The following is a 14,924-nucleotide window of genomic DNA, read 5'->3' as shown; positions in this document are numbered from 1 at the left end:
GCTTCTCTTTGTATTGTGAACCGTGTGAAGACTGTCGCTGTGACTAAAATACTTTCCTCACATGATCAATGAGGTTTTCAGTCATATGACTGGAGGGCAAAAGGCAAAACTTATGTTGACGGATAAAAGGGCTTTCCCAATGTTTTTAACTGTAGAGCTCTAGTAAATATTTGCTCTTTTCCATAAGGCACTCTTAAACACTTTTTAACATTTATATTAGTTTAGAGTATTATAATATCAGATAACTAATGATAGATAAGAGGATAGACCAAAACACAAACAGACCAAGCAAAAAAAAAAACTATACCATTTTAAAGTACCCTTGGTACTCTGCAATTAAAGGGATGGATCTCCCAAAAATAAAAATTCTGTGATCATTTACTCGCCCTGATGTCATTTCAAACCCTTATGACTTACTTTCTTCTGCAGAACACACAAAGTGATATTTTGAAGAATGTTGGTAAACGCACAACGATGGTACCCATTGACTTGCATTGGTTTTGTGTCCACAGGCTACAATAGAAGTGAAAGAGTACCGCAGTTGTTTGGTTACCAGCGTTCTTCAAAATATCTTTTGTCTTTTGCAGAAGAAATTCCCACAGGTTCGAGTAAATGACAGAATTTTCATTTTTGGGTTAACTGTCTCATTAAGAACGTAAAGTATGAGAAAAACATGCGTTTTCAAGATCAAAAAACTTTAATTCGCATTTCATTACAGAACATAAAATGACTCAAAATGAAAGTCTCTGCTCTTTATCTCAAATTCCCATTTTTATCGCTTTAATATAATAACTGAAGTGTTTTGACAAACGTACAGTATCATGACAGCGATTTGTTTGTGCACACTGATGATGTTCTGGCAGTGCTGTTATAATGACACATATCTGTTATCCAAAAGACATCAAACTGAAAAATGTGGAAAAGCAGGCCATGTGACTAGATTAATTTATATCCGTACATATAATCGGCCTGCCATTACGCACTATATCAAAGTTGACTGCAGTCATGACTAGCCAAATATCAGACACGAGCAGTTTGGCATCTCATAATGCTGTCAGTCATCTCGCAGCAGACTGTAATGAAAAGCAGTAACACATTCACAAATGATAACCACAGGGAGACTACAGTCGGCTCCAATAGTAAAACCCCCGTTCGCCTACAGATCTCAGTATGTATGAGAACACAGCGGAATCAATCATGTGCTCCGCTGAAGCTGGAAGAGTGCAGATTTCAGACGGATGGAGCCAGAGATTTGGGCTGCAAGCCACATTGTGCTCAGCGGCTCCCGCTGGTCTGAAATTCAAATCTTACGTGGAAAATGCGATATGTGTTTGTGCTGCGTGTTTTTGTTTAGAACAAGTAAAGCCAATTCAAATATTTGGGAACTTCAGCTTATGCATATCCGTGTTTATCTACTTTTTAGCCTACTGTAAAAGTTCAATTTTAAGACTATTTTATATGTTATACTTCGCTATAAATGAACAGTTGACCCAAAAATGAAAATTCTGTCTTCATTTACTCACCCTCAAGTTGATCCAAATCTTTATTGATTTCGTTGTTCTGATGAACACAAATAAAGGTATTTGGAAGAAGGTTTTTAGAGTTAACAGTTCTTGGCCACCATTGACTACCATAGTAGGAAAAAATACAATGGTAGTCAAAAGTGACCCAGAACTGTTGCTTTCCTACATTCTTCTAAATATCTTCTTTTGTGTTTAACAGAAATAATAAAATATACAGATTTGGAACAACTTGAGTGTGAGTAAATGATGACAGAATTTTCATTTTCAGCATCACAGACACAATAATCATTCCAACCTGTTTGACTATACAAATTAAATTATTCTATTTGTAAATTTGCCGTTTTAAAATTGTACAACCCCTGCCCTTATTCCCTTTCTTTCTATTATTTCACGGTCACCCAATAACATTCGTAAAAAGTGTATATATTCTACAAAAAACAGAAGTGGTGCAGTTTGGAACAACGGTGTCGGACAAATACTGACATAAGTTTTATTTTGGGATGCCTGTTCCATTAAGCATGCATGGGAGACCGCCTGTGGTAAACTCTTCGCTTGTGCAACCAGTGTTGACAGACAGCAAATACAGTAGAAGTGTGTACAGTAACGTCCATCTCGATGGCGTCAGATATCCACTCTCACTTTATGCCGCCGTGGCCCTCAGGACTTCTTGAGTCGGCGTAATCGGGATGTTCTGGGCGCGCCCCCCCTCCATTCCTCTCTGGAACTAATAGAAGAGCCAGAGGACACAGGCTTGACGGATGAGCCTCTCAGACTTGTGGCTGACCCGCTCTGGTTACTCTGTTCGAGAGTGCTGTTTCCATGTGTAAGCACCTCCTCTTCCAGTCTGATCTCAGGCTGAGCTGCACCATGGGAACCGCATGAGGACATGCCAGAAGACGGCCTGTTGGAATCTCCTGGTACCGCAACCTCTCCAAGACACAATCTTTTGGGTTTTTGGTGTTCTTCAGAGTTAGGGGTGCGTTGTCTCCTCTTAATACCAGTTGATTCAGGACATGGTTGAGCGTCCTCTTTATCCTTGTTATTTAATTCAGGGAATTGAATTATGGTTTTTACATCCTCATGCGCACAAGCCACTAAGTCGTCGGCAAACAAACATTCGGATGATACTGGTAGAGTACGATTCAATTTGGTAGTCCCCTTTTCTACGGTGTCCGATCTGGATTCTTGGTCATCTCTGCATTGTCGGGACCGGGTGCTCGTCTGCCTGGCACTGATCGTACAGAACAACATTCAATGAGAATGCTGAGGTCACCATCACAAGATACTCCACATAAGAGCCATACTCACATCTTCTGAAGGACGGCCCTTTTCATAACCGTGGAGCTGGATAATGGATCTTTGGTTTCACCGGGGCTTGAAAAGTACTTTGACTTGCTTTGTCCACTTTGTTGCAACTACATAAAACAGGAGGAAACAACCGATTAAGAGAGAATTATCAATGACTGTCATGCAAATGTTAAACTCGATGACTTTGATACAAACTAAAGCAAGAATCCAATCTCTCAACACCTGACAGGAACTGAACGGAAAATGATTTAGTGAACAAGAAAGCACAACAAAGAACTCAAAGAGAAGGCTGTTGTACTGACATGATATTTGGTGTAGTCATGGGAACAGATCCATGGGATGTTCCCGGTTGGTCTCTTGGGTATGGCCATCAAAACAAAAGCAAAAAGCTTGTGTTCAACTGCCAGCATTTAGAGAAGATCAGAACGCCCTCTGCGTGCTCATCAAAAATGTCATTGTATTCTTCCGAATATAAATATTTGTGTGGGTTTGCTTGTACATGTATGTGAAGTTGTTGGGTTAAAAATGGAAATTAAGATTGAAGGTTAACTGTGTCCTCTCTGTGCCAAATGCAAAAATAATGTCCCATGTTCCAACAAACTGAGCAATATTTTGATGGCGCCACAAAGCCGCAAAGAATTGATGCGAAGATGTATCAGAGCTGATGTTTACATGGTGAAAACGTTGAGTCATAAGAGAAAAACATCATCATCAAAAAACTGAAAATTGCCAAAACATGAAACTTTTCTATTGGTGAAGCCCAGTCAAACACACACGCATACACAGAGAAACACTTTGAAGTCCTTGTTCCACAACTAGTCATGCTTAACATTGCGGTTCTCCGAAGAATAGAGACGGGCCGGCTTATTGAATCCCACCAACGTACACCTTCAACAGTCCTAATGAAGCTCCGTCAACAGAACAATCCTTGAGTGAGCAAGAACAGAGCGGGTGCTTGTGACCGTCGTCTTTGGAGGCACAGGATCATTGAACTGCAATTAAATGACACAAAACAATCATTCCAGTCCACACTGATTGGATTTCATAAAAGAGTATGTTTACCCGCCGCTGGCCTCTGAACTGCTTTGAGATATATAGGCAATTAGTTCTATTTTAGGAGAAAATTGGTAGATAAGCACAAGGTTTTTCAAGTCATTAGAGCTAAAGAAGGAAATTGCAGTGGGATGAGTTTCCCTACTGATACTGTGCGATGCCCAAACTGACGTCTTTGCTTTTTATTCAAATATTTTATTAAAAGATGAAATTGTAGTCAACATTTTCTTTACCTGCTTTAAGCTATTTGTCTTTCCATGCATTTTTGTATATTCGAATAAAACTCATATTCCCTGACATACTGTAGCACATTAGCTGTTGATAAAATACAAATTGACATTATCTGTGAAATCGTACCCAACCAATGTTATTATAGTTAACTAAACCTAAAACTATTTAAACATTTATGTCTATTGAAATAAAAAAAATTGGGCTATTATATTAAAAACCTTAAATTAACGACAATTAAAAGTGTGACCTGAGGAATAAACTGAAATATGTTCCAGGTGAGGCACAAAGATTATTAACTGAAAATAAAAAAATAAGCTAAAACTAAAACAAATGAATCTTATATAGAAACGGGGATCATATTCCTTTAATTGGACAATTCTCCCGGGAAAAGCACGGCAAGGCAAAAGTAATAGCCCAGCCAACCGACGAGCATAGGAAGACCCGCTTATCAAGATTGGCTGCGCTGTTGGCCTGCAGCTGCAGCTCGTTACTATTGCGATAGGGAGAGAAGTTAGAGGTGTGTGTTTGTTCACAGCATTTGAGATATGTTATAAACGGTGGACATAACACTGGATTTGGAGATCGTTGAGATGGCGTGGACCCATTGCTAAACGATGCTGGACATGAACTGCAAGCAGTAAGTCAAACTAAGTCATATGTTTGTTCTTTATTGTCATGCATGTGCATAATGTCAAAAACACGAAGGGATAAATCTGATGATGTGTTGTGCTCGTGCTGTAGTTCCGTCCCACTGCCCGCCTCAATCAGCTCGTGTTTTTCCAGAAACAATCCTACAGCTGTATCTCTCTTTTATAAATGTAATCAAGCTTAATACTCTTCGAAGACGTATTCGATACTACTGTATAAATACTCAAGATAAATATGAGATTGACAGAAACTGATTGTGATACCCCATCTTTAAAAGTTCTGTTCCCCCTGAGCACACAAACAGCAGTGGGTTTAACAGAAGTTCACATAAATCAATTATGTTTGACTCTTTACACTTCGACCAATGGATGATAGAGGAAAGGTTCAGTTTAAGGTGAACTGAAGGTTGTCTGCCGCGTTTTCAAATATCCTGATGATATTGAGTAACAGCGTGGGCTGTTAATGTTTAGAAACAGTCCATTTCCAAAGTGGAAACGAATGATCTGCTGTGTCATCTGCAGACCTCCATGACCACCGTCTGTCCAGCTGTCTCTCCTACACACACAAGAAACTCCCCTCCTCAATTCTCAGCGTCCCTCCGCCCACTGTAACCGAGACTGGACGGGTTTTAGGGGGATATCCAGACACACAAGCTCGCACAAAAACACACCCATACTCGCTGATGATAACTCCACAGAAAACAAACACACCCAGAGCGTGAACGCCGGATCGAGCGTGCACTCGCTCCACCAAAAAGTTGAGGAGAGGGGAGGAAGAACATTTGATATTTCATTTCATATGCATTTCACAGACCCTTGGAAAACAGACGAAAGCCGGATTGACAATGGAGCAGTGTTTATTTCCCTGAGAAAGCAATAAGTGGCCTTCTTGTTCTCTATTCTCTCCCTCAGAGGAGAACAGGGGGAAGAGAAAAAGAGATAAGAGAAGAAATTGAAGGCAGAGAGTTGGTGAGGAGGCCTGAAGTCAATGTGTGGGAACAGGGAAGACCAAGTGGAATAATCCAGAAACCGCAAGGCTTGAATTTGACCACCAACATGACTTCCTCTCAGAGTTTTGTCAGGCACACAATGTTAGAGCTATATTAGAACTGATGTCACAGAATGGGTCTTGTTTAACAGAAACCCTCAAAGGTATTCAATAAGCCCAAATCTTAAAGTCCCAGAGAAATCCCTGAGAATTTATTTCAAGTTTTGACTAAAAATGTCACACTCATAACACCGGAATTGACCATTTGTATAATATACTGTACTATTTGATATGATCTGGAAGGTGACTTCCACCAACATCACTACAAGGAAATACTTCTTGACTCAGGATGACAAACTGTATCAACCATGAATTAATGTTGATATGACACTAAAGGACCTTGTGAGTTCTGGCTCATCTGTATAACAAACAAACAAACACTTATGGCGTGTTCTGACTCATTCTCTATTAGGTGGATTATTGTCACACCATCACTTGATGATCCATAAAATGAAAAGTTACAACGAATAACCATAAAGCTTTTGATTATGGCTTTAAACTCAAAGTTAGTAGGACTGCATCAAATACCTTGGTCACACTAACCCGTGTTCAATTCACTTTCATTCATACGCAAGAACGGTAAACTCCAATCTGCATATCTGTAGACCAAAATGGAGTCACATGGACATTTGAACTTTAACATCAAAGACTGACCCAAACAAACAATGCAGACATCAAAGCTGCAAGGCTTGCAATGTTGCAGTAAAGTGGAGTTAAACGTATTGCTTAAGTAGCCAAGAATCCAATCAATCAGGATTTACTGTGCTATGATCATTTGGAAAACTAACGTTTGGAAAGTCTAAAGCAAACCACATCAGCACCCACACGCATATTTTCCCAAAACAACTGTAGACACACCACAGAAAAACTGTGCATTGTCATCACTGCTTAGTATTTCAGGGATGATGCCTTTTAAAAGAATCGAGTCTAACGTGACACAGTCTTGCATGCTTGCGACTCTGCAGCGTCTTTTCAATCTGTTGTTTGACATTTCTGTTAAACCTTGCTTGTTCTGTATACCACAGCAGGACAAAGGCCAGCAAAACATGGAGAAATAATGAGAAAGTAAAGCTTAGACTCATTGCAATGCGTGTCACAGTATCTACAAACAGTGGTCTTCAACACGCTACAAAAAAAACATCTATTCAATGAATACCATTGAAAAAATCCTGTCAATGACTTTATTCCGAATATACCTCTCAGAAAAACTCTACAGCCAAGGACATAAAGATAATCTGTACATCGTCACAAATTCTTAGCGACATGGAGACAAAGCAGATTCGCTGAAGATGAGTCTTAAAGTGCCAAGAAGCCTTAGAACTTCAGCTTTGTGTAGCTTGGTGTGATAGGAGAGGAACAAAGAGAGGATAAAGTTATGTCCATAAACACTGTGGGTCTGCCCAAAGGGAGAGGAGGCTGTAAAAACACATCTGCCCTGAGCTTTGATCCACCGCTTCATTACAGGACTGCTATCTGTGCCATTTTCCCAGCTCGCATCTCCAAATACAAAGTCACCTGACCCCGAGGATGACTTGACTTAAACATGTGGACTGAAAGAGTCAACAATTTCATCACAGTGATCCAGAATATTGTAGACCAAACTGAACTTCAATCTCTGCTACACAGTTTCTCAAGGTGTTTCTTAATGCATTACCAGAAAGAGGGGATGACACTCACCATCAGAAGGCATGACGCTGTGCTTATTGTGTACCACACCCACATTACACAACACCAATGAACGAACCACTCACTCCCAAAGTTTCAGACCACAGTACTGGATATGAATGAATCACTCAAGAGACATCATCAATGACCAATAAAACAGTAAGGTTGAGTCATTTGGCACAAACATTTTTATACAAAGCGATTACACTACTTTGGATTTGTTAAAGGGAAAATTCCTGTGGAGTGTATTAAAGGAATAGTTCACACAAAAATCCAAATAATTATGTTATTGATGCTGTTGGGCTACACCCGCGTTATTGATGGGACATTTTCAGACTAGAAATAAACTCTCAGAGAATGTATTCATTACCAATTTACTGAATCGTGAAAATGAAATTCCCTGTTGACAGAGTTCATTCATCAGAACAAAATCAGTCTTTATACATTTTCATTTAAGATGAGGGAATTATGTGTTCTAGAGGTAACAAGAAGGTTTTGAAAGATGACACACTTTGTGTGAATTAAAACACACAAACCAGAAACCATTTACAACAAATGGAGAGGGTATGGCTCTTCATAAAACAAAAAAGATCATATACTTTAATACATTTAATATATATTTGAGCTTATACGGGTATACAAATAGTTCTGGCGATAGCACTTTTAGAATAGCTTAGCATAGATCATTGAATCCAATTAGAGCAGTAGCATCGTAGCAATGCTAAAAGTGCTAAAGCCAGACCTGGAGATCAGCTGAATAGATCCCAAATGGTAAAACTCAACATATCAACTCTGGGAGAGTTGGAGAATGAGCCTTTTTCCAAAAAAACTGGAGTGTTCCTTTAAGAGATGACATCACTTTCCAGTTCATAAAACACCCCTCTCAGGCGTTGAACCAGGGACCTTGAATAGTAGCAAAGATCTTTAACCACTTGAAGCTCCCCCTGAAAGATTCATGCTCTCTCGCTGCCTCCCAGAACCCGAGCGTCATGTCATCACTCGCTGTCAGAACTCAACCTTATGACCTCTGGATGGGTGTTATGGGAGCTCTGCGCGACCGATATAAACTTTATTTTACAAACTGAGCACTAAATAAAAAGGAAGGACCACAGACAAATCCCCAAACTGCCTGAAAACACAAGGCGTCATTCAGACTCTCGCTGTCAAAATGTGGTGAGAAAGACTGGCCATAAACATATGACAACATCGGAAGAACAAATTCACCGAGGCCATTATCATTTTCAAATTGAAATTCGACATCGTATGTGACTCATACTGCCGAGCCGTGTTTTTCATTTCGATTCATAACTTTCCTGGCCAACCTTAGGCCAAGGAGAAAACAAGAAACTGGCTCCTATTGACAAATTAGAGCGGAGCAATTGAAATAATTGGTTTGTCATGAGAGAAACTCCAGCTCTCTATCCTGATACCTCAACTCCTCCAATTTGCCAAAGTGGCTGAGAGAGAGAGAGACAGAGAGAGAACCACCACAAGCTCCCACTAACCCTTCCGCACAGCCCATACAAGCACGGAGAACCACATCCTGAAGAGGGGAATGCAAAAACAAGCACTCTGCTTCCCTGAACTGGAAAAGCGGTTACACGATGTGAACTTTTCACTGTCGAACTGAATAACTTCACTCAAAATATTACAATTCTTCCTTTCATTGAAAGCCAAAACGAATGCAAACGTCTGAGAGAAAAGCAACGGCAAATGATTCACCCCAAACAGTATGGACATTAATGGCAGGATAGACTGTCTTCATCTTTGAGCGACTCTGAATAGATTTCTCATGATTCTATTGGATGATGCAGAAAAGAAAAATGTGATCTTGAAGAAGATCCGAGCGGGAAGTCTACACGAGAACGCTTTCATTCCGAACCTTAGAGTGTCCCACGCTAGCATCACGCGGAAGGCTCCAGAGATCCTACCACTAAACATCCTGTTGAATCAAATCACAGTCTTCTTACCCACACTACACTAATGCTATAAAAGTGAGAGAGAGAGCGTTTGTGAGCGCCAACAAAAACTGTGGTTTCTTTCAGACTTCAAAAACGACAATGCTAAGCAAAATACATTGTGTACCTATGATGCAACTACTGTGAGAATCACAGAATGTTTTTCGGGGTGAATGAATGACACAATATATAGACAGTCCTATTGTACATAGAATAGCTGCAGAACCCATTGACCTCAGAGAGGGTTTGACAGCCTGCACAGAAGCCTGGGTTCCTCTTCCTAAAGCCTAAGCATTTTAGTGGTCCACCTCAGAGCATGACCAGTGTGCAGTACCTCATCCAATTAGCCATTCCAACCTCTCTTTTGCCATCCCATAATAAAAGGGAGAGGAGAACAAAAGGCATAGGAATTGACTGCACATGCCAAAACCCACTTCATGGCAACCGTGCATTGGCAGAGAATGGGTGTATGAGAGCAACACAAACGTACAAGTTCTTACATTCTTTACATGTAATATATCGCCAAATAAGCAGTTGTAAAAACCACAAGCTGTCGTTCTGTTCACAGGGAAACAAATCAGTATACTTGAGATGCAATATCAAATTCGCAATTGTGTTGTGACACTTCTGCATGTGAAATATGACTTTAATATGTAATCTATCTACTGAGTATGTAGGTCTTACCACATCCTGGTTCAGACTTTCTTTGGGAAGTACAGCATTCTCCAGAGGACTGGCACACACTACGACACGTTCAGGAAAAACACGCAATTCTGCAAACAAAATCAACTTTAACTGTAAACTGTAGTGAAAGAGGTTGGTTGCGATATGAATCATTTATCCGGACAGACATGTATACAGTATAAACGGCAATGGGAGATGGATGTGATGTTGCAGACATCTTTGGTACCAATTTTTATTTTATATTTCATCTAGTAAGTAAAGTGACCTGAATCTCCTATTCATGTGAAATATCAAATTCAGTAAAAAAACATGAACTATTGTTTTCAAGTAACTGGCAAAGTTGCCATAATGTTGAATGTCAACATTGGTGTAATTCACCTCCTACCCTTCAGTCAATGGAGTTTCAAATATGTAACTAGATATAAGCGAAACAAACCACATTGTTTGTTGTATTACATTTTATTTCCTTCTAACCTTCTGAGCCAAATTTAGCCGGAAAATTTAAGCCAAGCAAATTGTGGGTCAAGTCCTTTTTCCTTCGTTTTGCTTTTTCTAGATCACGAAAAATAGTCCATACTGCATATTTATTACTTGTACATCCCAACTTTGTTTTTACTTCTTCAAAGCGTGTTAAATATAAATAATGTAATATGATTATTTTCATTTCCTATACGGAGTGTGGCGTCACGGTTATGTTTCCATAGACATTACAAAACGTCAGCCTGCAGTTGTTTACTGTGATAAATGAAGCACATTTTCCCTGTGAGCCGATGTCTGCCTGCCTCTGGTGGACTTGGCTTTAGTCTCAAATATTTGTATAATTTGTATAATATAGAAGCTCCGCCTCTATTAGGACTGAACATCCCTACTGAAGAAAACAAAAGAAACCAAATATAAACAATTACAGAAATTCCATTATGAGCCATTAGCTTTTTTTCATTGAAACCATTACAAAACTCCTTCTTGTAGTGTTTTTCAGCAGGAATGGATTGATTCTTACAATCTAGCCTGATAAAATGAACAGTTTCTTCAGCGAAGTTGCAGTAAACGCCACAACTTGAGTATAAACTGTATTCTGAATCATACAATTGTGTCCTTAGCTTCCAACTAAGTGAACTGCTTTCACATATTACAGTCGACTTTTCCCAAAATAATGGTCTGGTCAGGGCCCCCAACTGAGGCTGACAGCTATTAACTAATAACAACACAGGTGCTTCTCATACAATCATCCATTTTAGCGAGTTAGCATTTTAGCCCTTCCGGTTCTATTGGCCCAAAGTCAATAGATTTTTTAAATGGCTTTTTGGTAAATTGCCTGAAACAAGATCTGTAGTTAACAAAACCTTCTATGTCATTCTATGACATAAAACACACCAGTTATAACCCGTTCATGATTTTTTAAAGCTTTATTTTGTCTTAAAAATGGCGGGTGATAACAAGTTGCTATAAATCTCACATATAATACAACATGGAAATTAAACACAACTCTAAAAACGCGGATGGGATTTATTTACCATGGAAAACATTTTTAATAAAGTTTGAAAGAGTTTTCAGAGGCTTGGTGGTGGTGAAGTTGATACCGAGCAACCGTAGTGTAGTCTCTTTATAGCCTCATGTTAGAGCTTTACTTCTGGCAATTGTATTCAGGCTTCAAAAATAACAACGGTTGTGTTATTTGTTAAGATTATTTCAATAGACAAAACATCATAAACCTTTGTTAATCACAGATCTGTTTTTTGCGTTCTTCCAAAGGCTTTCGGTGGTGGGAACCAGTGCGACGCTAACTTCTGGGTTGGCCTACAAAAATATGTCATACCTGTGGTACTCTATTGTGTAGGCAAAATAACTGGTCTGCATCATTTCAGACGTATTCCCGTATTTTAAAATGAATGTCACGTTATTCAGCCTTAACGTTATACCTCTGTAGTGTTGCCTCACAATGCACCTCAGGTTGATGTGTCGCTTCATGAAGTACACCGACAAGCGAATGTTCCCACCTGTCAAAGTAAAACAAATTTGTCATGACTCATCAGACCTTCTATCATAAATCAGACGTGCACCCAGAATCACCGAACAGGTAACAAGGAACCAGCAAAGTTTAAACAAATACACATATAGTCATGAGAAAATTAATGAATCAGAATTCAATCATATTAATAATAGTTCATGATGCCTCTCCTGAACGCTGAGTATATCAATTTTATGCAGCTATCCAGAAGGCCAGATAAAAGCAAATAAGCAAGAATCGTAGTTCAGACATGAACTCGAGCAGCTCCAGGGGTTTCTCGGCCTTTGAAGTCCACTGTAACGCCTGACTAAACTCTGAAACTATTTACAACCTCTATCGATGAAAGAGCTATATGAATCCAAGCTCTACTCTTTAGAGATGTGCCACTTTGCATGCACAACCTGTACTTTAGACTGAACTATGTCAAATCTCTAGGTACCAGCTAAGCAACTGGAAACCGAGGTGATTTATAGTAAAACTTAAGACAGTTATTTATTGGCGTCTGTCGTCTCACGGTGAGGCACTCTGAGATTTATTGCACGTAGGCCCTATGTGGCATTTGTACAAAACAAAACTGACAGTTTACACAAAGAGCTCGGGTCCTGGAGATCTTATAAAAGATTTGTCTGTTTAAACAAACACAAAACAGTGCCTATGCAAAAGGGTGTTTATGCAAAATGAAATTATTGAAAAGATGAACAACATAATCCAAGATATTCCTTCACGATGAGTCAGGATCCGCATGCTTGATAAAGGCAACCAGAAAAAGTATCAAACTTTCTCAGCGTTTACAGGCCGCACCCAAGTTTTCCTGATATGGGGGTTTGATATAGGGTTTAAATACGCTACAATATGGATTACAGTGGTTTAAAAACAATTTGAGGCAATTTACAGAGGCAAACTGCTACTGGTGACAAAATATGTTTATAGTGTAATGCATTTTTCATCACCTCAATAGAAATAGCACTCAGCTTGCATTCTTGCATAGCTAGCAATGCATCTGTGCTACACGGACGTGAGTTCCTTTATGTGAGTGTGAAGCTTTTGTCAGTGAACCAATGGAACAAAAACATGCGTAAAGACACAAAGCAAACAACACTTTCCAATTTTAGCACTTTCTCCTGAATCAAGATCTAAAGTGCTGAACAGCTTTCAGTATTACTCAATGCATGTTAATGTCAAATATTCAATTTCAATTCTAATTTATTTATGAAAAGCATTTTTATGATAAAAGCAGAAATTTGGAAAATTACTAAATATATATTATATACAGCTGTAGAAAAAATGAAACCATTTAAAAATAATTTTCTGTTTTCTGAAATTGCCATTTATAGGTTAGTGTTTAGGTAAAATGCATAAATGTAAAATGATAATTTTTGTTTGTTTCTCTGAACTTCTAACAGTATTTCTCCAAAAATCTAATAGATTCTATTTGCATTTATCAAAGTAAATGAAAACGGGAGAAACAGGTGACAATAACCGAAAAGATGCAGTATAAAGAAAACAAGCGCATATTCATTTTTGAGCAATACAACAGTAATATTTGTAGATATTTAGGGAAAGTTATCTATGTTATTAAAAGTTAATTATGTGATAACCTCGATTTTTTATCAGTTTCATGTGTCTTGGCATGCTGTCAGTCTTTCGCATTGCTGTTGAATGACTTAATGTCACTTCTGAGGTTTGCTTTTTGTTGAAATTCAACAGACACTGGACTGGAATGGCCACAATATATCTAGAAATGCCGATTAAATTAACATTTGGAATGGTCTGCGGCTGTATAAAATCAAATAAATTATATAAAAAAATACAAACAATACAGATCTATGAGGGTTGCACAAAGAATCAAAACCAAGTGTGAAAACGGCTACAACACTGAATGAAGAATTAACTGATGTCAACATTATGGTCATACAAGCTTTTGCAGTTCCCAGAGCAACCGTACCCATTCACCACCATCACGCCAAGAAAATGAGTTCATTCAACCCTTCAGCCATTGGAATAACCGCCATTCTGTTTTAAATTAAGATCTTGTCCAAGGAATGCAAGATCTACTAGGCGCAGTGTTGCTTAAAGGGGTGATATGACACGGCTAAAATGAATATTATCGTTTGTTTTAGATGTAATGCAATGTGTATACACAATTTAAGATTCAAAAATGCTGTAAATTCCACATAATGTGCATGTTTAAATCTCCTCTTTGCCCCGCCTCTCTGAAACACACAGAATTTTTACAAAGCTCATTGCTCTGAAAAGCGAGGTGTGCTATGATTGGCCAGTTAACCAGTGCATAGTGATTGGTCGAATACTGGAAGCGTGTGACGGAAATGTAACGGCGATGACCATATTTGGAACATCAGGTTCCAAAGCAGTTGTGCTAACAGGTACGACCATCTTACTTGCGTATACATTTGGGCGGTCTTAGTGAAATCATACCATGAACTGACGTACATTTGTGGGGGTCTGGTTACACGATGGGCTTCAGGCAGGTCTGGATGAGTATTAGCTTTTAGATAGAATTCTTCTTTTGTTCCCACACTTTAATTTTTGCAATTTTACGTGTCTAATACATGTATGGGCAATTTACAACACACCAAAGACACAGAAAAACACGTATTAGCGCCATATGACCCCTTTAATCTGACAGGAAACTGCAAAAGAAAGCATCTGGTGAATATGCTAGCTATGCTGGTGCAGCTGTAAACAGCCATGAGAATCAATTAGTTCTCACTTTACAGCCCTGAAGAGAGATCTTAATGCTGCAAGAGGACCATAAATCCCAAAAGAAACAGATCATAT

The 14,924-nt window shown here is 38.9% G+C and overlaps 1 protein-coding gene across 2 annotated transcripts in view; it reads right to left on the bottom strand.

Annotated features, from left to right (window-relative positions):
* Positions 1-750: 750 nt before the first annotated feature.
* slx4ip (SLX4 interacting protein) overlaps positions 751-14,924 on the bottom strand; it is a 34,530-nt gene continuing 20,356 nt past the window's right edge. For both annotated transcript variants that reach the window (XM_056760001.1, XM_056760002.1), the window contains 4 exons: positions 12,037-12,114; positions 10,118-10,206; positions 2,832-2,938; positions 751-2,754 (listed from right to left, as the gene is read on the bottom strand). In XM_056760001.1, coding sequence (XP_056615979.1) covers positions 2,181-2,754; positions 2,832-2,938; positions 10,118-10,206; positions 12,037-12,114 — 848 coding nt within the window. In that variant the 3' untranslated portion in view covers positions 751-2,180. The remainder of the gene's footprint in view (positions 2,755-2,831; positions 2,939-10,117; positions 10,207-12,036; positions 12,115-14,924) is intronic.

This window comes from Triplophysa dalaica, chromosome 11, assembly GCF_015846415.1.
Source record: "Triplophysa dalaica isolate WHDGS20190420 chromosome 11, ASM1584641v1, whole genome shotgun sequence".
Classification (NCBI taxonomy): domain Eukaryota; kingdom Metazoa; phylum Chordata; class Actinopteri; order Cypriniformes; family Nemacheilidae; genus Triplophysa; species Triplophysa dalaica.
The sequence above is the reverse complement of the archived record's forward strand: the minus strand, read 5'-3'. Positions and strand labels throughout refer to the sequence as shown.